Source organism: Canis lupus, chromosome 2 (genome assembly GCF_003254725.2).
Source record: "Canis lupus dingo isolate Sandy chromosome 2, ASM325472v2, whole genome shotgun sequence".
Lineage (NCBI taxonomy): Eukaryota > Metazoa > Chordata > Mammalia > Carnivora > Canidae > Canis > Canis lupus.
In genome coordinates, this window is record NC_064244.1 from 63,504,825 (window position 1) to 63,528,006 (window position 23,182).

The following is a 23,182-nucleotide window of genomic DNA, read 5'->3' on the forward strand; positions in this document are numbered from 1 at the left end:
TTTCATTTACACACAAATATTGACTATTAGTAGACATTTTTATAAACCATGGACGTAGTCGAATAACTTTTTTTGATCTCTGAGATAAATTCTAGAACGCTGCATTATACTACAAACAAAGTAATACAAACTACTGTTGGCAGCATAGTGGCTTCAGAATCCAGGCTTAAGTCCTGGCCGTGCCTTCGAGACGCTAAGTGACCTTAGGCAGGCCTACTTAGGCGGCCTCAGTAGTCCTTACCTGATGGAGCCAGGCAGCCATGCCCAATGTGTGTGTAAGCACATGAGCGTTAGCTGTGGCAAAGAGTTAAAACCTTTCAGTCATTTAATACTGTAAAGCTGAGGACTGATAAGTAGTATGCTAATTTGAAAACATCTTAATTTAAAAAAAAAAAGGACTTTCAAAGTAAAATAAAACTCAGCTTTTTCCAATGATTCGTGTTGAAATTTAGAGAATTTCTCTAGTTCTTTTAATTTTGTGTGTGTTATTTTTTTTAAATTCCAAGATGTTTTTAAAGTGAGTTCTGCTTTATGAGATTCCAGAGCGGAAATAAGAAGATAACTGAGAACTTCATGACCTAACCCCATTCACTTAACACCATTTATTGAGTACTTCCAGTGTGCCAGCCTCTGATTTAGGTACTAGAGATAGAGATAAGGCAGTGAATTACCCAAGTGACATACATAAGGGAAAACACAAATGGCCAATAAAAAGTTACAGAGATAATCATACTCCCTAATATTTTTTGAGTATATATTAAAATAAGACATGTTTTTTAAAAATCAGATTGGCAAATTCTTTTAACTATTTCTCAGCTTGGTAATGATTCAGAGACACTTTCAAACACTAATATATACATTGATAAAACTTGTAGAGAGCAGTTTGGTAGTAAATACCAAGAGCCTGATGACCTAGTGTTTCCACTTCCAGGAATTTTCTTTTAAAATATAGTTAACATACAGGGCAGCCCAGTTTAGCGCTGCCTTCAGCCCAGGGTGTGATCCTGGAAACCCAGGATCAAGTCCCACATCAGGCTCCCTGCATGGAGCCCGCTTCTGCCTCTGCCTCTACTGTGTCTCTGCACCTCTCTCTCTCTCTCTCTCTCTCTCTCTCTCTCTCTGTCTCTCATGGATAAATAAATAAATAATTTTTAAAATAACAAAAGTAAATAAATAAAATATAGTTAACATACAGTACCATTTCTGGGAATTTATCCTAAAGAAGTTCTTGGAGAGATTTATTTACAAGGATGTTCATGAGACTTATTTATGATAGTGTAAACTTGGAAATAATCTAAATGTCCTATAGCAGGATATTAATTAGACCATGGTACATAGGATAAAATACTATATACTTTAAAAACACTTTGAAGAGTATTTAAATGATGTGGAGGGGAAATTATTGTAATTTATTAAAGAAAAATCCCAAATATTCAGTGTAATTCTAATTTGCTAATATGTGTAATGCTTAGAGAAATACATAATGATAAATTCACAAGGTTTATATTTTCCCCTCTACTCAAACCATTGTTGCAATGAAATATATCACTTGGATGATTGGAAGACTACCTTAAAATAAAAGTTCAGTAAAAATAGTAGGTCCGTGTTCTGGAGGCTCTCATAGTCTGCCCTGCTAATACAGAAGAGTGTGATGAGACAGGGCTCCTGATAAGACCTCAGAGTTCTGTGACCTTGGGTGAGGCATTTAGCATTTCTGGGCTATGTTCTTATTTGAATCACCTCTGGTCCTTTCCAGTTCTCAGTTTCTGTTTTTCTGCAAGTCTTCCCTGGCGTTGCCATGCAGCCCTAAGGAGACTGCACTCCATATTTTATCCAGTGACAGTGCTCAGAGTTAAAAGTCAAAGTAGTCGCCAGAAACAAATGTGCCTCCAGAAACCTCATGCTCTTAACCACAAAGAAAATTTCACAGCATATCAATGCAATGGAAAATTAAGTACATGTTTCACGAAATAGAAACAAGACTTCTTTGGTAAGAAGAACATTATGCTTTCTGGGAAAGAAACTATGCTAGCAACCTTTTATTCTCCTTGAAGCATGTTGTTTTCACACAGAGAAAAATGCCAGAGTCCTCAGTAGTTATCCTAGGATACCAGAGAATAAGGGTATTTACATGTTCATGTCCTCTAGCTTTTGAAATCCCTGATAATTCTTAAATTTCAAAAGATAAGCTATTCTGTTAAATATAAAATTTTAGCATGCTATTAAACTAAATTCTCCTAGTATTTATTCATGCTTTCTCTTCTATAAAAAACTTTCAGTGTTGTAGTCAACTTATAAAGCATTTTCTTACATCGGAAATTAAATTATCTGAATATTGTCCTGATCCTCAAACATACTCTCTTGGTATAATTACATTTAATTGCTTTTCTTCCCTAGTTAATGACAGAATAAGTTCAAACTCACATTGTGAGAAAGAAATGCATCACTTTAAAAATTAATGACAAACATACAATGAGAATATTCTTGAATATTTTTAGGAGAGAATTCAGAGCCTGAAGCAGAGCATAGAATTCATGGCAGACTTGCAAAAAAGTCGAAAGCAGAAAGATAGAACAGACACCTCGCAGAGTGGAGAGGACAGTGGCTGCTGGCCGAGAGAGAGGGAAGACTCTGGAGATACTGAAGCACAAGCCTTCAAGAGTCCCAATAAAGAAAACAAAAAGTAAAGAAGCTTTGGAATATTAAAGTTAAGCTATCTTTCTCAGACCAGTAAGAAGGGAAAAATACTGGTTTGGTGCCTACCCTGGGAAGACCAAGTCGAGGTCTGCTCGTGGTTGTTTGGTTTTTGGCATGAAAGTCCATTTTGGTGATGTGATCCCTGTCTTCTCATACAAAGCACCTCTTGGAATTGTCTAAACATAGTTCAGAAAACAGTTCTGAATATGTATACTTATGAAAGTAGTTTTAAAACCAGTTCATTACCTTTAGGGACTCACTGTCAATGAATTTATTGAAACAGAATTCTCTATTGAAGAAAAAAAAAAATCTGTGTTCGTTAACTTCATTCCATAAAGGGGTTGAGACAATAAATGCAACCCACACATTGTGGAAGCTACTTCTTAAACAAATGGGCTGTTGTTACTGAGGTGTGCGCATGTTTTCCACCAGACATCATCACCTGGGAGGAGCAATAACTCAGCCCTGGTCCTCCCAGGCAGCAGCCAGCACAGCTGGACCCAGTTGTGTACACCCGCTGACCCCACTGACTGGCAGCCCTGGTGCCCCATACCTCACTGTCAACTCCAGAAGAGGGTTCTAGTGAACAGTCTGGGATTTCTGCTGATATAAGACAAAGAACGCAAGTTTCTGACATATTTGTATTCTGTTTCTAAGATTTGTACAATTTAAATGTATTTCATTTTAAATTTTAAAAATCAGATTTTAAGAAGAAAATTATGTCCCTCTCCATTCAAAATATGTTTGAGGTAGAATCCATTAGTGTGACTGTATTGAGAAAAACGTTCAAGACAGGTAGTGCTGGACACACAAAGGAGGGAACTAACCAGAGCGTTGGGTTTGCCTTACTGTTGAGTGTGTTCTGGGGCCTTCTGGGCCACTGAGGAACAAAGCTGTAATTGGTGACTGTTGTGCAAATGCCTCCAGTCGAGTTGTGCTCCTATTTGGAACTCATTTTAATGTTTTCATCTTATCTTTTTTTTTTTTTTTACTTAGTATTAATGTGTGTTTTCAGGAAAGATAAAGATCTGCTTGAAGATAAATGTAAGAGCAATAATTTAGAAAGAGAGCAGGAGCAGATTGACCGAATTGTTAAGGAATCCGGAGGAAAGCTGACCAGGCGGCTTGTTAACAGCCAGGTGATTGGCCTTTTTCTTTTTACTACCTACTGCCTGGTCATCTGAAGCTTGCAATTTTCAGATTACTTGTGCACTTTTAACCCATGTCTGCCATAGAGCGGTTTAGTACAACTCCCAGGGAAGGAAATTTTAATAATATATTTGTAAAGTACATGATCTTTTACTATGTTACTGGATTTTAGTGAAGTTAATGTGTTCTGAACTTGGAAAATGAACAATTATACTCTGGTCTCTTGAAATCAGTTTTTAATACATTGGTTTTAAAACCAGATGGACTAATACATGACTGCCATCAGGTCACTCCTCTCCCCTGGTCTCCAGTATCCTCCCTTTCTAGTAGAGTATGGGCAGAACAGAGAGACCTAAAGGCCCCACGCAGCTCTTTACCATCCTGAGGTTTCCCTGAGCTTCATTTCTGCAGCCAATTAGACCCAGTGTTTGTGCAGCCAGGTGGGAAAATCAGTGTCTAAATGTAACAACAGCAACTCATAATGTCAGTTTGATTACACTTAAGTAAGGCTTTCTGGTGTGAGATATATACATGTATATGTACATGCATATGAATGTGATACATAAAAATGGTTTATGACATTTGAATACTTTGGGTGTTGCAGTGTGAATTTGAAAGGAGAAAACCAGATGGAACAACAACACTGGGGCTTCTCCATCCTGTGGATCCCATTGTAGGAGGTAAGCTCAAAGATCAAAATGTGCGTGAATTTGCTATTTGGCAAAGAACGGTAGCCTGGGTGACATTTTAAAACAACAAGCCGGATACTGAGCAATCCAACTGTATTGTCATCCCCAAAGAACTTGGCTAGACATCATGTATTTCGTGCTAAATAGCTGGCCTGGCTTTACCTCAATTTAAAGCAGGTACTATAGAGATCCAATTTTCTTTAAAATACAAAGTCCCTGGAATATCAGACCCACCATTAAAGCCCAAAAATGACACAGTTTCTAGCTCTGGCTCTAAGAGACTGGTAGGTACGCTCAGTTATTTCTGGAGGCATCTCAGAACGCTCTTATTATAACATAATAAATTTGACTGGCTTTTTTAAATTTCAGTGAATAAAGTGAATATGTATGCCATACAGTACCTTAATAGTAACAGAATAACATATGCCCGATGACACGACACATCTTTTCCTCCAGTGGTAGAAAGTTTGTAAAGATTGGGAAGCACTGCTTTAGAACCCCAATCATATTTTTATTTTCTCAGATGGTATTTTAATAGCAATAGTATAAGGGATAGTTTGAAATTTGCTGGAAGAATAAGAACTTTTTGTCATTCATCGAAGGGGAGACAATTGTGTTGGGATAAGAAAATGTGAGAATGTTATTTTCTAAATACTCATTTTCCTGCTGCTGATCACAGGGATATGGAAATGAATGATGACACTTCAGTTAACAGTCTCTAGTATTCATCGTTTGCTGCAGGCAAGGTCTGGCTTGGGAGCTGGAGGTGGAGCTAAGTGTATAGTAGGGAACAGAATGGGAGAGATGAGTCCCTTCCCTTTCTGTCTGTAGGGTGGGGAATGGAGGCACAAACGAGCATAATCGTGTAAAGAACTGCAGCTTGTCTGCCATGATGAGGGCAGCTGCGACAGGACATGACAGAAGGGACCAATCTAGTGTCTGGGGGTCAGAGAAGGCTTCCTTCTTCCTAGCAAGATGACATTTAGATTGGTCCCAAAGTGAGTAAGGGGTTTAGATTGGTCCCAAGTGAGTAAGGGGTTAGGGAATAAGAGTAAGAGACCTTGAAGCATCCTGGAAGATCCTGATGCATTTGAGGGCTACACCGGGGAGCCTGTTGATGTCTTTTAGCATTGCACTCCACTCTTGAAATGCTGGCAGAGTTCCCTCACATAGAAGAAAAGGAACTGGTGCTGTTTGAAAAAGAAAAAAACAAAAACCCACTTTTTGCTTTTGTGTGGACTTTTCGTAATATAAGTTTATATGGTTTTGGGTCAAAGGAAATGCCACAAGATTGAGAACTCGATCTTTCTAGTATAGCTATTATGAGAATTTGGTGGTAAGGAGATGCAACTAATGATTTAGGTGACACTTTAAGATCTGCCCTTTTCTTTGTGTCCAGCAGTCTGTGTGCCCTTGCTCTGCTTTTTGGCACATCCAGCTCCTGGAGGCATAGTCAGTGTGGCCCAGGCTGACCTGGCTTCTCACATGACCGCAGCTCCCGAAGAGGCCAGTGTACTGGTCTAAGGTGGAAGCTTTGTCCCTGTTCGCTTCTCAGGTTCGTCTTCCTACCACATTCCAGACTGCTTGCTGAGAGAAAAGATATAACTTAAGTGTGCAGTGTTGCTCACAAGTGCTTTCATTTTATCACACTGGTCACCTGTGGCCACAGCCTATAATCCAGGGTGGAGTAACATGCTAATTTTTCCTGAATATATGATGAGTTCTTGTCTTTATAATTTTTATATATTTTATATATTTTTTAAAGATTTTATTCATTTATTCATGAGAGAGGCAGAGAGACAGGCAGAGGGAGAAGCAGGCTCCATGCAGGGAACCTGACATGGGACTCGATCCCGGGTCTCCAGGATCACATCCTGGGCTGAAGGCAGCACTAAACCGCTGAGCCACCAGGGCTGCCCAAGTTCTTGTCTTTAATCAGTTATTTTTCCTTAGTTTTTACTAACCTTTTCTACTGGTTTACTTCCATCAAAGTAAAGTTCAATTTTTAAATCCTTTTTTTTTTTTTTTTTTTTTAAGTGAAATGTAATGTAATTATAAGGAATTCCAGGAAGCAGTAGAGTGTGATGAAAAGGACAAGGTTTTGGTCCTGGCTCCATCCCTCCCTTGCTAAGCTAAGGTTTTCCTATGTGAAAGATGGGTATGGAAGGGCTATCCAGGCCCCTTGACAGAGTCACATAGATGGCACGAAGCAGTGTGGGTGCAGACACCCCGCAGAGCACCCCTCAGCTCCTTACCACATGCCCCTCCCACAGCATGCCCGCCCTTCTGTTTCAGAACCAGGTTACTGCCCTGTGAGACTGGGAATGACAACTGGAAGGCTTCAGTCTGGAGTGAATACTTTGCAGGGGTTCAAGGAAGACAAAAGGAACAAAGTCACTCCAGGTAAGGCTTCTTGTGTTTTTCTCCTCGTTCAAGCAGTTAAGGGGAAAGGAAAGCATGATTACCATTTATTTAACTCTCTTGATGGTATCTGCAATGTGAATCAGCTGTTTTATTAACTTTGGAAAAACCTGAGAAATCAGCTGTTAGAATTCGAAATAAGTTTTGTGCTTTCTTTCCTCTATCTCCCCTTTGTGGGGAAAAAGTCACTTGAGTTGTGACTCACAAGAATCCGGGAGGGGAACTATCTACCTTAGATTTGTTATACCAGTCAGTGAAGCAATAAAATTAGAAGGGAATAATCTTTAATAAAACAAAAATTAGATTGACACACAAGTGAAAGGGACAGTATTGTAGTATTTAATTTCTGTCAACAGTGTTATACTTGAATTACGGACCCTACAGTTCTTATGCTCCACATTATGACTCCACATTTGCAAATATCAGCAAGGACGATTCGGATCTAATCTATTCAGCCTATGGGGAAGACTCTGATCTTCCCAGTGACTTCAGGTGAGTGAGTTCATCAGTATCCTGAGTGCCATATTCTAAAACACTGATCGACCTGTGTATCCAGAGGGTGTGGTCCAAACCAGAGGGGTAGCCTTGATACTCCCAGTACATGTGTGAGTCCTGAGGTAAGATTACCTTAGGGAGGTAGTAAAGGGCAGTAGCAAGTTCAGGACTGGGCCCAGGAGCCTCGACCATTGAGAGAGTCTTATTTTTCTTTGAAGGATTCCCCAGGAGCATTTCATTTCACTATGTTCTTGATAGTGTTTACTTCTCAAGATGATAAAGGTATCACTGGTAAACATACCAGTCTGGTGCTGTACCTAGATATGTTGGTGTGCCTAGACAGAAATTTTTACACCATGGCATTTTATAAACTAAGGCATGTCTGATGGAAACAGCTGGCATAGGAAGATTAAACCAATGGAGGTGATTTATGTGGAAGTAACTTTCCCAACACTCTCTCTTTCAGCATCCATGAATTTTTGGCCACGTGCCAGGATTATCCATATGTGATGGCAGATAGTTTATTGGATGTTTTAACAAAAGGAGGCCATTCTAGAACCCTGCAAGAGTTGGAGATGGTAAGAAGGCTGCTAAAGAAATGGGTAATTTAATATTGGCTCTCAGCATTAGTCACTGTGTTATGACACCATGGGAGTCACCAAGGTGACAGCTGAGCTACATTTCCCTGAAAAGGCAGCCTGGCCTGGGTGGGGACTATGGGTGGAGGTCAATGAACGGAAACGAGTAAGTCAGCTAGCAGGGTCTGTGAGGGCAGAAGACTGTCATTATCTCCCGATCTTGGGAATGTAGGAATCAGGATGGGGTTGATGGCTCACAAGTCAGCTGGTGCCGTGTACCCTAACAGAAAAGGGAAGTATCACTCACTGGATTGAAACGGAGTGGACTAAAATGATAGAAAATGTCCTTTTCTTGATTATGCAGTAAGAACACAGTGATGGGGACACAAAAAAAAGAGTACAGAGTTTCCTTGGGGCCCTAGCTCTTCCTGATGGCTATGGCTGCTGTCACCTTGTCCTCTGCCCCCATTGTATCCATGGCTGCTGGTCCTTGGGTGACTGTCAGCAGTGCTGAGTCAGCACCTCAAGTTTATCAAGAACTGCTGCTGTACAATCTTCCCACATGAGCTGCTTTCCTCACGTGCCACTTCACATCCATTCAAAAATGTTTTTCCTCTAACTCTCCCGTCAGTCTGATTGATCCAGCAGTTCTTCTCAGACTATATCTTAGAAAGTTAAAAAAAAGTTCTATATAAGGATACATTGTTTATAACTTTAAAAAAACTGAGAATTGGTTAAAAAAAATCATAATATAGCCTTTCCAAAAAAATCACATCATTATTGATTTTTGTGCATGATACTTTTGTCTGTTGTTTATGTATGTGACCCCTGATGGCTAGGATTATGGGAAGCTTTCACATTCTCTGTAGCATTTGAATATTTTACAGTAATCCTCTGTTATCCAAGAATATTGCTCTGTTAATGCAAAATAGTCCCTGGAGTGCCTCCTATTTTCTCCTTGTCATAGATTTACCTGTTGTTGAAAACCAACTCCATTTATTAGGCACTTCTGTGTATTTACCAAAAACCTTCATATATTTGTAGTGCTTTTTGCTTGGGCACAGAAAGATCAGTCTTGAAGTTACCAGTAGTACATACTCTTGACACACAAATTTTCTCAAAATGCCATTTACTATATCTAATTTGTTTTTGGTTTTAAAAATGAAGGTATCCCTGGGTGGCGCAGCGGTTTGGCGCCTGCCTTTGGCCCAGGGCGCGATCCTGGAGACCCGGGATCGAATCCCACGTCTGGCTCCCGGTGCATGGAGCCTGCTTCTCCCTCTGCCTGTGTCTCTGCCTCTCTCTCTCTCTCTCTCTCTGTGTGACTATCATAAATAAATAAAAATTTAAAAAAAAAATGAAGTTCCAATAATTCATAATCTTGCCTTGAAACTCCTAATATTTTTTTTATTTTTCTTGATATTTACCTTTTTAAAATATCTTTTAATAAAAAATTGTTTTTCTTTATACTTCTAGCCATCACCTGAAGATGAAGGCCAGACTAGGATCCTTGACACAGCAAAAGAAATGGAGGTAATCATATTTTATTCTTCATAAAAAATATTTAAATGGAGGATAAGCCACAAGACCTAAATGATAAAATTTTGTTTTAAAAGAAAATTATTTATTGAGTATCTCCTTAAATAAAGGAACTCTTTTTGCCTGTGGGAAGTGTAGCAGCAGCTAGTGCAGTACACAGGCATGTGAGCGAGGGAGCCAGCACCAGCTCCCACATGTGCTACCAAATGTGGTGTAGGAACACAGATCAGAGCTGCTCTGGATAGCAGAGGAGGTCCTCACAGAGAGGATCCTGGGCAAAGTGGGTCTAGAAAGATGAATAGACGTTTTCCCAGCGGGCAGTGGGCTGAATCTGCACGTGGAGTGACAGAAATGGATGCAAGAGGACAGGGCATATGTGTAACGAGCACAGATGGCGTGTGAGCACAGGGTACCTGGGCAGAAGAGGGAGGGTTGGGAGGCCCTCGTGACAGAGAGTCTGTAGGCAGTGCCAAGAAGCTGAGATGCTACCCTGGAAGACAGGAAACCCTGAGGAAATGTGGGGAGAGGGGAGAGGAGCTGGAAGAGGAGACCCGTGAAGAATTCCGGGGCTTGTCTGGGCAAAACACTGCCAGGCATGGCAATACAGAGGAAGGGAATTGAGATACACAGTCAAGAGAAATACAGAAGTCAGGTCGGCAGGACCTGGTGCATGAGACAGATCATGGCGTCGTGAGCTCCCGTCAGAGTGCTGGAGAAGGGGGATCCCTGGGTGGCTCAGCAGTTTGGCGCCTGCCTTCGGCCCAGGGCATGACCCTGGAGTCCCGGGATTGAGTCCTGTGTCGGGCTCCCCACATGGAGCCTGCTTCTCCCTCCACCTGTGTCTCTGCCTCTCTCTCTGTGTAAGTCTCATGAATAAATAAATAAAATCTCTTAAAAAAAAAAAGTGCTGGAGAAGGAGCTCCCCTCCGTCAGGGAGAGCAACTGCACCCGGCACCCCTTACAGGGGTGATTGGGGATGGTGTTGCAGGGGGGCAGGGGACTCCCGTGCCTGGGTTACAGGTGTGTGGGAAGAGTGTTGGTGTACAGGGGTGAACTAGATTGTCCAGAGAGAACATTGGGTAGAGGCTGAGGGACAGAACATTGGTAAAGACCAATCGTAAGGTAGAAAAGACAGACATACGGGAAGGAGACCAGCAGTGTCCACCGCCAGCAGATGAACCCAGTAAGGGTGGCCACTGTTGTTTGTAACCATCATTGGAGCAGGGGCAGTAATGTGGTGGCAGCAATGGTGGTAGGGGAGGAGAGGTAAGAACACAAAGAGTTCAGTGAGCCGAGGAAGTGGGGGCGTGAGAGCAGACACATGTGAGCCTGGTAACTGAGGGTTAGGAGAGCTTGAATATGAGCTCCAGGAAGGATGGATGCAGGTATGGGTGGGACATTTGAAATCACGTTTGCAGGGAACGAGGCTCAAGCAAGATCATGTGCTTAGTGAGGGAACAGGAAGGCAGGAAATCTTGATGGGAAGGGAGGCTGGGTAAAAAATGAACAGCTGGTGGAGTAGGGTGCTGAGGCCAACCCAGAGAGAAAGCTGTAGGTATATATTGCTTGTCTCTCTCCACGCCCTCCTACCCCTAAGTAGGTAGAGGAATGGGCTGGGGTGGGGGAGTGCGGGGGTGGACACTGGGGAGGGGTTCACATACATGTCTGGAGTGCAATGCCAGAGTCTTTTTTTTTTTTTTTTTTTTTTCTTTTTAAGTAATGCCAGAGTCTAAATGGAACCATTAACTTCGGGTGACTTGTTATCTGGGCTAATCTCTTCCTCAAAAGCAGTGTTGAGGTTATGGAAACTCTGAGTCTTGTCATTGCAAAAATAAAACTCCACCCTTTATAGGATTTCGTTTCTCCCATGTAATACCAACAGCCTGGCTTTGGGGCCAGGAGGAGACCCAGGAAGTATCTTGTGCTCAGGCTCTGCCCTGGGAGTGGGAGCATCTGCACTGGGTGCCAAAATATTGCCTGTGAGCCTTGGAGATGGGAGGCATGGTCACAGTCCGCAGAAGCTCTTGATGGCATCGGCAGTACCAGGGCTCTTTTTCAGAACAGTTGCCCAAAGGAACAAATGACGGGTGTGGTGTAGGACACATCATGTCATTAACGAGAAGTATGCACTTGTGGATACTGTCTGGCCAGGATTTAGGAATGGCCCTTTAAAAGTATTCTGGGGGGATCCCTAAGCGGTTTAGCGCCTGCCTTTGGCCCAGGGCGCGATCCTGGAGTCCCGGGATTGGGTCCCACGTCAGGCTCCCGGCATGGAACCTGCTTCTCCCTCCTCCTGTGTGTGTGTGTGTGTGTGTGTGTGTGTGTGTGTGTGTGTGTCTCTCTCGCTCTCAAATAAATAAATAAATAAATAAATAAATAAATAAATAAATAAATAAATCTTTTAAAAAAATAAAAGTATTCCAGGAAGACATTTTTGTATGTATCAAAATTCTAACTCCAAAGTCAATGGGTGGGATAATATGGCCTGTCAATACAAAAACCATCTCACTGATGTCTCGTTCTAGCACTGCCAGGACTTAGCAAGCTCAGATAATTCCTTTTTTCCCTTTGCTTTTTCTTTTCTTGAAGCAGATTACAGAAATCGAGCCATCGGGGCGTTTAGACTCCAGTAATCAGGACAGGCTCACAGCACTGAAAGCAGTAACAAATTTTGGGGCTCCTGTTGAAGTGTTTGACTCTGAAGGTGAGTGTCATTTCACGATCCTGACCGTTACGATTTAATGTCACATTTGCACAGATTGACATAGGCATCCACCACAGGAAGATCTTAGGTGGCCATGCTTCAGTGAAGAGTAAGGCATGTCTGTGGTGTTGATCGCATCTGAGGGGGATTACTCCTTTGAGGAGAGAAGACTATAGCCTTATAGCAAAACTCCAGTGCTTAGGACTCACTTTTCCATACAAGATCGAACACAAGCATGTCCGTGTTTTCTTTAGTCTGTTGTTCTTCGTATTACACAGAAGCTGAAATGTTCCAGAGGAAACTTGATGAGACCACCAGATTGCTCAGAGAGCTCCAGGAAGCCCAGAATGAGCGGCTGAGCACCAGACCCCCTCCCAACATGATCTGTCTCTTGGGTCCCTCTTACAGGGAAATGCATCTCGGTATGTTGCACCTCTGGTAAGAGGAGAATCGGGAGACACTTAAAGGGGAGAACTTCTGAGAAGTGATAACCACTGTCAGGCAGCACCAAAGTGAACCATGAAGGGTTCATGGTTCACATTTACACAATTGACCCTTGAATAACATAGGGTTAGGGGTGCTGGCTGACGTCCCTCCTCCCTGACCCTGCAGTTGAAAATCCACAGGTAATTTTTGACTCCCCAGAACTTAACTCCTGTAATAGGTGACTGGAAGCCTTACCTATCAGCAGTCAACTAACATATTCTGTATGTAGTATGTATTATATTGTTTCTTAAAGCTAAAGAAAAGAAAATGTTAAAATAATAATGGAGTATGTTTACAGTCCTGGGTATATCAGGAAAAAAAAAAAAAGTCTGTGTGCAGGAGGACTGGCACAGTCCCAACCACTCCAGGGTCAACGTTGTATTATTCTTTTGGTTTTGGTTTTTTATTACCTAAAAGGAACCATATTTTAACACTTAGAACTGTTTTTCTTTTTCTTAGCTGAACAAGTGACCAATAATCTGAAAGAACTTGCCCAGCAAGTCACACCAGGTGATATTGTCAGCACGTATGGAGTTCGAAAAGCAATGGGGATTTCCATCCCCTCCCCTATCGTGGAAAATAACTTTGTAGATTTAACAAAAGGTAAGTGCCCTGTGTCCCAGGGAGGACGGAGGGCTATTGTGAGCAAAAGGAACACAGGTCCTCTCCCCTCAAGTAACATTGGAAAGATTTTTATCTCTGCATGTTGATAGTGTAAACTGTTTTTATAAATGCTTTAGACAAGATGTGAAGGAAATAAAGATTTGACCACATTTGCAAAAAATCCTACAATGATACCCTCGTAGTACATCTATCTAGTCTTTAACCTTGAAAGTGGTAAAGAAGAGCCGTCAGCACTTAACTCTTCTGGATGATACTTTTACCTTTTAATTAAAAGGGGGAAAGTGCTGAATGAAGCCATAACTTTTCCTTTCAGATTTTGAAGAACCTAAAAAGACTGATGTTGCTGAGTGTGTACCTGATGGGATTTGAAGCTAACTGGTATTTCATTATATATTATGTACATATTTTTTCATTCTTAACTTGGAAATGCTTTTGAGAAGATATTAAATATTTGTAAATTGTGTTTTTAATTAAACTTCGGGACAATTAATTTTAATGTTCCAGAGATTGGACTTGTATTAGGTAATAAAGCTGAGCCTGGGACTATGAGCAGTGTTGTGCTGTCAGCTGAGTCACCCCTTGACCTTTCCCCAGAGCTGGGTCTGAGGATGAAAGTGATAGAAAAACACTTAGGAAGTGTAAAACAGCCTTTTCTAGACCATTCGTTAAAAGCAAGCCCCTCAAATAATTGAACTCCCTCATTTTTTTCCACGTTTGCCAAACTCCACATTAAAGAAATAACCAAATAGTGATAAGACTATATTATCCTGACTTACAGATTTCACCTGGATGATTTATTCAAAGAATGGCCTGGTGAGGAAGGAATAGCATAGACTCTGACCTGTTGCCATCCAGAGGGGGAGGAGGAGTGGGCTGGGGCATGGTCAGGTCAAAATAATGACTGTGCCTCTTCCTTAGGGTGCACAAACGAGACCAGAGCTAAGAGGCTTTAAAAATCCCCATCTAGGGAGATTGTCCATTATTACACCATGAAAACGAATACTAGTAGATTCTAAAATGATTTTAAGTGTATGTCCCCCTGCACACTTGATGGGAATGGTGTTCTTAAGCAGAAAGATAAGGTGATGAAGTACCTCCCCTATGCTACCCTCAATCTCCTCCAACTCCCCAAAAAAATCACACCAGGATTTTCATAGCACTAACCTCTCTGGTGGTCCTGTTTGTTTTTTCCGTTTTGAGTCACTTAGAACTACAGTAGAAGGAGAAGCTAAATAAGCAAGGGAATCACAGAGCTTACAGGAAAGTTTGTTTCTGTTTACTACTTCTCCTGGGTCACCTGTGCCTCAGCATGTCCCCTGAACTAAGAGTCATCTACTTTTATATGAAATACAAAGGTCGGCTGCTTGAGCAGATAACTGAGTAGGAGACCAGAAGACATGCGGTCCTCTTCCATAACCAGGCACCACACCATAGCCTGGTTCAGTGAACGGGGTGAGGGTAAGATCCTGCTTGGCTGTATGGAGCCACTGTAAAACCCCCTGGCTAGAAGCTATTTTATTTTTATTTTCCTGGCTTTGAATACTGACATTTAGCAAAACTGATTCTCTTAAGACAACCCAATCTTTTAAAAACCTACTGAAAATCATTTGCCAAAAGAACTTCAGAATTTTTCAGATAATGTATTTTATCAAATCTTTTTAGAGTTTAATTTTTTGATTATAATTCAGGCAGTAATCGATTCTTAAACAGACCAAGAAAACAAATTCAAAACACTTTAGGACATTCAGATCTTCCAAATTGCTAATTTAATGTATGAAATGCTAAACAAAGTAGAAACACTAGTACTTTATAAAAATGAAGTACAACATTTTGAAACAAATATTACAATCTATAAATACTCAGTATACAGAATAATTCCTAATTATTCATATGTACCTTTTCAAAACCTGTTTTTGTACATGACCTATTATATACACAATGTATACAGTGGTTAATGATCTTTTCTGTTAGATTTTCTTAATGAGTAAACCAGAAAACTTCAGGTGTGACTTTCACTAGAGTCAGAGAGGCCATCTTGAAGCCAGCCCCTGACCCCTAGAAAAGGTCAGGGTGAGGAAAGCTACTTATCCTGTCAGAAAACAGAACAATACCTGTAAAGAGCCCGGGGCACCGGAAAGCACGCTGAACAGAAGTGACTGCAGGTGCCTTTTAGAGTCCATTCCACACAATGGTCTGCACATCAGAAACTCAGAACTTACAAAATGTGCTTATCTGAACACAGGGCTTGAAGTGGAAATAAAAAGACAGGACTGGTAACTACTTTTTGAACTCGGAATTGGGATTTCTGTTGCTGGAGGAAAAAAAGTAAAATTAGAATATTGCAAGACTAGAAGTAGGCCCACCTCCAAGAGACCCAGCACACATAGGTGTGTCCAAATCACATCTGCGACAGAACCTTCCTGACCTCCCAGGAGAGCCCTGTAGAGCAGCCCCCCTGTAGAGCAGCCCTGGCCACTGCCAACGTAAGTGTAGCACTCACCTGAAACCAGCCCTTTATATGAAAAGTTGGTACATAAAAGCGGTTTTTAAGTAAGGGTATTCCCTTTGGCATTTTTGCTGTAAATTCCTTTGTACAGCAAGTTCGTGTAATTCATTCCTATCTCTTCCAGTTACATGCAAGCCTCAGAGCCACACTGGTGCATTGGCTCCTCTGTGCAAATTAGATAAGCCCCTTCTCAGGCTGATAAGCCCGCAGACATGGCCTGAGCAGGCAGCGGGTTCAGTTTCAGTGCTCTATGTGCCCTTGGCTGCAACCCTGGGTAAGCTTTTTGAAGTCTCCCCTATGCAAGATTTCCTGTAGTTGTAGGGGTTTCCCGGAGGACCCCTCACTGGGAATCCCTGCTCTGTTGTGAAATGCAGCTGTGTTGGAAACCCTGAGCATGCTCTGGAGATGAGGCAGTGAAACTGATTCAGAAAAAGGAACGGGCAGTGTGGCTCCTTCTCACCTTGACACACAATTACAGCTGACTTCTTATTCTTTGAGAATTGAAGCAGTGTAAGACACATCTTGCAAACCTGACTTTTTGCACTTGCCTTGATTCATTCAGAACAAGACCGTCTCAGCACTTCCTGAGTGGTCTGGCTTCCCAGATATGGGAGCCTCTTTGCACACTTACATGGAATACATGCTTTTCATTTGGCAGCTCTTCACGTTAGGTGTGAGGACTAAAGAAAAGGAAGCACGACAGGTTGTCTACGTCCTGTCTACAGACTCCACTCCTTTCTAATACAGAAACTAAGACCTAGCTGAAGACTGCAGGGGAACGCCCCAAACGTGTGAATGGTCAGGGAGGGACTAGAATGGGTTGCCTTATTTCCTGGGCTGTGCCACTGCTTGCCTTCTTGCCATGAGCCACACTCTACTCCTCTGAGCCCCACCCCCACCTGGGCTGGTCCATAAACCAATGGACCCTGGACGATAGGCTCTCCTTCTGTGTCTGTGGTTTAAAAGACGGTACACTGGAGGGAAGATATTTTGTCCAGCGTCTAAGAAGTCATTAAAAGGATAAAACCTCCACTAATACCCATTTAAAACAAACACATGCTAGAGATGACAAGAAGTAACAAATGTCCATTATGGTTTTTCCTCCCTACTGCATGAAACCACAGATGGAAAACAGCCTTTTCAGCTCTATTTACCGGAATGCCTGTGCGAGAAATGCAGAATGCTGTTGCTGCCCTGCTGAGGAGAAAGGAGTACCCAGCCCATCCTGGACAGCTTGTCTCAGTTCTGTACCTAGAAAAGGTCCTACTGGCGTAGTTTGCAGGCCATGGCAGGGTATGTCCAGCTCATGCTCTGAGACCTCCACAGCACCTAGCGGGCTGAGGATCTGAAGCTCACGAGTGAGCATATCCACGCTGTCTGGAGGCTGTGTTGCAGACTCAGACCACGCAGTTTCTGGCTGCCTGTGTGTGGCAAGGCTCAGTGGTCGCCTCGGGCTGGGGTCAGACGCATTCCAAGAAATCCTCTAGCACAAGTGCAAGGAAGCCATCTGCCGGAGTAGTGATGGCCAAACCCTTGGAATGCCTTTGTGACTGGCATGGGGCTGAATGCTCCCCTTGGCTTGCCTCAGGGAAGGAAATGCACTTCTAGCATGTTCTGCACCTACCAGAAGCCCTCAGTTCAGTCCCAACCCTTGGAACTTGGCAGTGTCTGTACAGACAAAGTAAGTCCTCAGTTCGCCTTTGCCTTTGACGTTGATCAGTCCTCGGCATTCGCAAGAATAACCTAGTCCCTGGAGGATGGTGCATGTCTCTTCAGTAACCTGAGAGGAAAAGGATAGCGGTCCTGGGAAGCAGGAAGAACACCTGCTGTTGGGTAGAAACCAGCCCCAAGCAGCGTGTCAGGGCTGGGATCCCATAGCTGACTGATGCCCAGGCCCCTTGCCTGTGGGACACTCCTCCCTGTGATCACAAGCTGCCCCAGCTGGGTTGTACCTGGATCTTGCCAAGTTCTCCAGTGCTCTCCATCCGGCTGGCGACATTGACGGTGTTTCCCCAGATGTCATACTGAGGCTTTCGGGCCCCAATCACTCCAGCGATCACTGGCCCATGGTTTATGCCTGAAGGTGACATTTGCGGTTGGCAGGTCTGAGAGACCAAGCCTCAAACTCTGCCCTTGGCGGGGGCAGAGTCCAGCAGCAGCCACAGAAAGCACCGACTGGCAGCTGAAATGGAGGTCAGAGGGGGCTTCCCAAGCCCATGACAGGAGCTCTCCTCCGGGGTGTGGGGGAGGCACTCCCTGGGCAGCCCTCTTCCGCCTGCTTGCTCCAGGAGTCGGACTGAGGTGAGCATCAGCTCCTTTCCCAACAGAGCAGGTGGGCTTTGAGCACCAGCCCTGCTAGCTAACACAGAGCAGTTAGTTCATTAACTTTGCTTTGTTCTCAGGATGTTTTAAGGTTTATGGCGGGTGATTTTGGGTTCTCCATTTTCTGTAGTGTTCTATTTTGATCTCACAACTTTCAAAAGTAACTTTATAAACAATATGCAGAGTAATTGCCCAGTCGCCAGGGTGGTAAGACCAAGAGGAATTTTTCAAACCTTTCCTGCTCAACAGTGAAGTGCATCATCCCATCTGAGCGTGGGCTTGCCAGGAGGCAGGGCCACGGCCTCCCACCCCAAGCCCGGCCAACCCTCTGGGCCCTCACCAACTCGGAGGCGGAAGGAGTTGAAGGAATGCCGGTTGATGCCATCCAGCTTGCTCATCAGGGCGATGCTGAACTCCACCATGATGCCAATGTGCGCATGTTGCCGCTCCAGGTCCTGCAGGACAGAGCGCTGTGCACAGGAGCCATAGGATCCCCGGCCCCGACTTCCCGCCTCCACCAGGTGTCAGGTGGGTGTGAGGCGCCTCCCCCAAACCAAGCCATGAGGTCCTCGGCCCCTCCCTCACAGGACAGGAAGGGGTGTCCCTTTGAAGTCAGGTGATAGGTCTGGGGACTGTTGAATCCCCTTAATATGAGGCTGGGACATGAGGCCACCTGCATGGCTCAGTACCTGGTTCTCAGTCCCTGAGGGGCTGCTGAGCCCCGCAGCTGCCATGTACGTGCTGCCAATGGTCTTGATCTTCTCAACACTGCTGAACTTGGGCTTTAGGAGCAGCTGTGGGGCAAAGGGACACCCAGGGTCTGAGAAGGGGTGGGGTCCATCCCACCACTGCTCCTAATGCCCGCCTTTCTCACGTCGGGCCTCCCCTTATGAGAGCCGAGTACACACATGGACAAGGCCTCTGGCTCTCTCCCTGCCCCCTTGGCCTCCCATTCACCTCTGCAGTCTCATTCTAAGGAGCAAGCGCAGCCCAGCAGGATCTACCCAGGAATGTCTATTGTCTGCAACTAAAAATTAAAGTCCAGGTGACTGGGTGGCTCAGTCCTTCAGGCTTCTGACTCTTGGCTTCAGGTTGGGTCACGATCTCACAGTTGTGGGATCAAGCCCCATGTTGGGCTCTGCCCTGAGCATGGAGCCTGCTTAAGAGTCCTTCCTTTCCCTTAGCCCCCTCCCACTGCTTGCATGCGCGCTCACGTGCTCTCACGCTCTAAAATCTTTTTTTTAAAAAAAGTCCAAACCGACTGCCTTCCTCTGGAACAGTTGATGGCCTGGGCTTCACTGGGAATCAAACTATGGCAGTCCCCCTTATCCATTCCCCGACCCCGGAGGAGCCTGGAAGCACGGGCCCCTGGGCCCTACATAACATGTGCTCTCTCATCCACGTACACGCCTGTGATGAGCTTTAGTGCAGAAATCAGGCGCAGTGAGAGATTAACAGCGACTTAACAGTGTGCCCCAATAAAAGTGACGTGAATGGTCTTTCAAAGCCTTCCTGTATAGCATTCATTCCTCCTCCACATGATGAGATGAATCGAGGTGCAGGACGGGGATGCTGTGGCATGGCATCTGGCCACGACTGACCTGACCAGATGTCAGGAGGGGGTCATCTGCAAGAGCACAGCTAACCACGGCTAAGAAGCCGCAGATAAGGGGACCGCTGCCTTCTTCAAGGACCTAAATCTAATCTTAGCCAGCTGCCTCTCGCAGAGAAGATAACAAAATGCCTACTGAAGAAAACACGGAAAAAGGCGAACGTGTCCCTCTCATGATTTGTATAGCACACCTGCCCCCCAGGGACCCGTGCACGGGCCCGTACCTCATCGAAGTCAGCGATGATCTCGTTGAGCAGGCGCAGACACTCCAGCCCCTCCTTGTTGACGTCACACTCCGTGTAGAAGACTTTGAAGTCCGGTACGGACGCAAACATGACACACACGCAGTCGTAGGACTGATGGTACCAGTCCTGGATTGGGGGGGGGCGGGGAACCACCTTGTGCCAGCTGGCCGGGAGGGGTGACATACACAGGGACGCAGCCACCCTAGGCCGTCCCACGAAACCTTCAAAGGGAGGTGGGTGCGACGCCAGTGTCGCTCAGCCTGCCTTACACATGACACCCATCTAGGGGCTGCTAAAAAATAAGGAGTCTAAGTCCACTAGGTGGGGTGGGGCGGGCTCAGGGTGGTTCTGGCTCTGGTATCCTGGGTCTCCTGGCTGAGGATGCGAGCCCCTGGGGCAGGCAAAGGTCACGGTCAGGGGGCCTGGGGCCTGTCTCTCTTATAAAACGCTGCTGCACAGAACCCATGAAACACATTTTCATCCACACGGGCCGCCCAGCCCACAAAGACCTGGACGTGCAGCTGATGCTCAAACTGCCTGGCGGCCCCATCTCCCAAGGCTGACAACCAAGGCCCCCCAGACGTGAGGGCCCCAGGACCATATCCATACCCACACTCCCCACCCTTGTCACCCAGCCCCTGCCGGCACCACACCTCATTTAACTTGTCGCCGATGAAGTGAGCGGCCACGTGGGCTGGCAAGACGTTCTCCAGAAGAAGGCGGTTCACGTTCTCCATGGTTTCAAACTCCTCATGTTCCTTCTTGAACTTCTTCTTCCACAAACAGTCCAAGCGGCAGTAGTAGTCAATCTGCAGACAGTGGGGAAGGTCAGGGCCCAGGCCGTGGTGAGTTGGGGCACGGCGACAACACACACCGAGCAGCGGGCAGGACACACTTGTAACCCCCAGGGACCACTGGCCAGCCCCTCAGCACTTCTACCCTGCATCCCAGCTCAACAGCCACCTCCCAATGGCCTTAGAATCCCAGTCAGCCTTGACTCGGTTCTCAAGTGACCCACACAACCAGATGTCACTGGCGTCCTGAGGGGAGGCGACACAGGGAGGTGAGGATTCGGGGATCCCTTCCCCAGGGACCAGGGCTTCCTGCAGGGCTGTCCGCTGCCTTTGGTGCAGCCCCAAATCTGCAGAAGCTCTGGCCCCACCCCAGTTCTCTCTCCAAGCCAAGCCAGGGCCTCCCGGGCTGTACCTGTCTGGAGAGCATGATGAGGGTGACGTAAAACAGAACCAGGTAGAAGTTGATCATCACCTTCAGATCCTTCCACAAACACAATGAGGAGCTGCTGGACATGCAGGGGAAAGGCAGGGGTCACTCCCAGCTCCCCCAAAGCCAGGAAGGCATGAACAGGACAGAGCGCTGCCCTCAGAGCTCACACCCTCACGGCACAGATACTAAAGCAACTCCAGCTTGCAAAGCAAAGACGTGTGACTGGGAGGTGGGGGTCTCACAGAAGCAGCAGCTCGCCGGCACCCAGATGACACGGAATAGCCATGGCAAACTCTGTGGGAAAAGCACTCCAGGCAGGTGAGGGGGCACACACTCCTCCAAGTGAGCCAGGGACTTGGAGTTTGGTAGGAGATTGCAGGTGCCAGTTGCCCCACGGGAGCAGATTTTGTTCTGGGTCCCCAGACTCCAGCCTTTTAGTTCAAGGGGAGCCAGGTCCCTCTCAGTCTACCTGGGGCCGAGAGCCCCCAGAGGCGCGCACACACCATCCCTCCGAACACAGGTGTCAGCCGCCTGTCCAGGGACAGACCAGGGACAACTGTTCTTTCCAGAACTCTGTGGAGATCAGGGACACGACTCAAGGTGGGGGACTGGGCTAAAACTGAAGCCTCCCCAGTCCACACCCCCAGGATGGGGTAGGGACAGGATGTCCCAGGAAGCCTCCGTGGGACAGGGGGTGTCCTCTAGAGAACGTGCAAGTGAGTCACACTTTGGGCTCTGAGTGTACAGACCTGGGACCAACACTTCCTCTTCTGTAACATGGAAACCAGGCCACCTGCCGATCCAGCCCTCAAGGTGCCCGGCCCAGATGGGACCGTGAGTGCAAACGCACCACAGTTTGGAACAACAGCCAAACCGAAGCAAGGGTCTGCCACGACCACAGTGGAGACGGACAGTGGGACTGGGGTCCCGGCGGTGAGCAGGGGGTGCTTGGGGCCTCACCTGAGGGTTCCGTTGGTCTTGGTGAGGTTGGCCTGGCCTGTAGTCCGAGCAGTCCGACTTCCAGCACGGGGAGATATTGAAGAGCACCAGGTAGGTCACCAGGCCCACTGTCAACATCGCGACCTTCAGCTCCAGGCTCATCCGCAGGAAGACCGAGCAAGCGACAAAGGCCAGGATGCAGCTACAGGTGTAATACTGGGGGGGGCGGGGGGGCAGTCACCACAAGGCAGCTCTTTGACCCGGGGTCACCAGAGCCCCTTCTGGCTCAGGGGACCCACAAAGCGCCGGCGTGTCTGCAGCCCTGCTCCCTTGCCTTGCCGCCCTCCGTTCTTAGCAAAGAGCAGACAACAGAATCTAAAACTTCCTAGTATCATGTTGCTTTCGTTGTATTTTTATTTCTACTTACGGCAGGTGAACTCATTTAAAGGAGGAAAAAGACAGTAACTAAGATTGCAGGTGGTCTGTGGATGCGACAAACGTGAGGGCCACGGTATGCGTGTACCTGAGCGGCCTCCCCGCCTCACATCTGTCATCAGCGTGCCCTTCCCAAAGTGCATGTCTGCCCACGTTACTCTGCTGCTCAAGATCCTGCTGTGGTCCCCACGACCCCCAAAAGAGAGACCGAGCTCCATCCAGGCGTTCGTGTTCCCTCGCCCCGATCTAGATCAAACCCACCTCCAGCTCCACCTCCCAACTGTCCCTCGCCCCTCCCCTGACACAACCACCTGAAGCCCTCGCTGGCTCCCACTGCAGGCCTCGGTTCTTCCCACTGTCCCCTCTCCATCGCCGGTCCCATTACCTTTCTGCCCATCAGAAACCAGCTCAAAATTCACTACGGCCCCCACGCTGCCGTCCCTCAGAGCTCCCCAGACACGGCCTCTGCTGTCAGCCTCCTGAAGCCAGTCATGGCTCAACCACCTGTGAGGCCAAC

The 23,182-nt window shown here is 45.9% G+C and overlaps 2 protein-coding genes across 5 annotated transcripts in view; one reads left to right on the plus strand and one right to left on the minus strand.

Annotated features, from left to right (window-relative positions):
* Positions 1 to 19,716, plus strand: part of BRD7 (bromodomain containing 7) — a 42,395-nt gene extending 22,679 nt beyond the window's left edge. The window contains exons 7-18 of one of the 4 annotated variants that reach the window (XM_025448078.3): positions 2,499 to 2,683; positions 3,713 to 3,836; positions 4,451 to 4,526; positions 6,831 to 6,938; positions 7,313 to 7,448; positions 7,918 to 8,029; positions 9,506 to 9,562; positions 12,158 to 12,272; positions 12,551 to 12,694; positions 13,218 to 13,361; positions 13,696 to 13,760; positions 17,013 to 19,716. In XM_025448078.3, the coding sequence (XP_025303863.1) occupies positions 2,499 to 2,683; positions 3,713 to 3,836; positions 4,451 to 4,526; positions 6,831 to 6,938; positions 7,313 to 7,448; positions 7,918 to 8,029; positions 9,506 to 9,562; positions 12,158 to 12,272; positions 12,551 to 12,694; positions 13,218 to 13,361; positions 13,696 to 13,751 (1,257 nt within the window). In that variant the 3' untranslated portion in view covers positions 13,752 to 13,760; positions 17,013 to 19,716. Of the gene's footprint in view, positions 1 to 2,498; positions 2,684 to 3,712; positions 3,837 to 4,450; positions 4,527 to 6,830; positions 6,939 to 7,312; positions 7,449 to 7,917; positions 8,030 to 9,505; positions 9,563 to 12,157; positions 12,273 to 12,550; positions 12,695 to 13,217; positions 13,362 to 13,695; positions 13,932 to 17,012 lie in introns of those variants that run through there. The other 3 variants (XM_035713170.2, XM_025448077.3, XM_025448079.3) reach the window with 3 other exon arrangements.
* Positions 15,132 to 23,182, minus strand: part of ADCY7 (adenylate cyclase 7) — a 37,832-nt gene continuing 29,781 nt past the window's right edge. The window contains 9 exon segments of the mRNA XM_025448076.3: positions 15,132 to 17,668; positions 17,841 to 17,965; positions 18,551 to 18,665; positions 18,900 to 19,004; positions 20,047 to 20,193; positions 20,721 to 20,876; positions 21,274 to 21,367; positions 22,252 to 22,292; positions 22,294 to 22,446. Of these exon segments, the coding sequence (XP_025303861.3) occupies positions 17,522 to 17,668; positions 17,841 to 17,965; positions 18,551 to 18,665; positions 18,900 to 19,004; positions 20,047 to 20,193; positions 20,721 to 20,876; positions 21,274 to 21,367; positions 22,252 to 22,292; positions 22,294 to 22,446 (1,083 nt within the window). The 3' untranslated portion in view covers positions 15,132 to 17,521.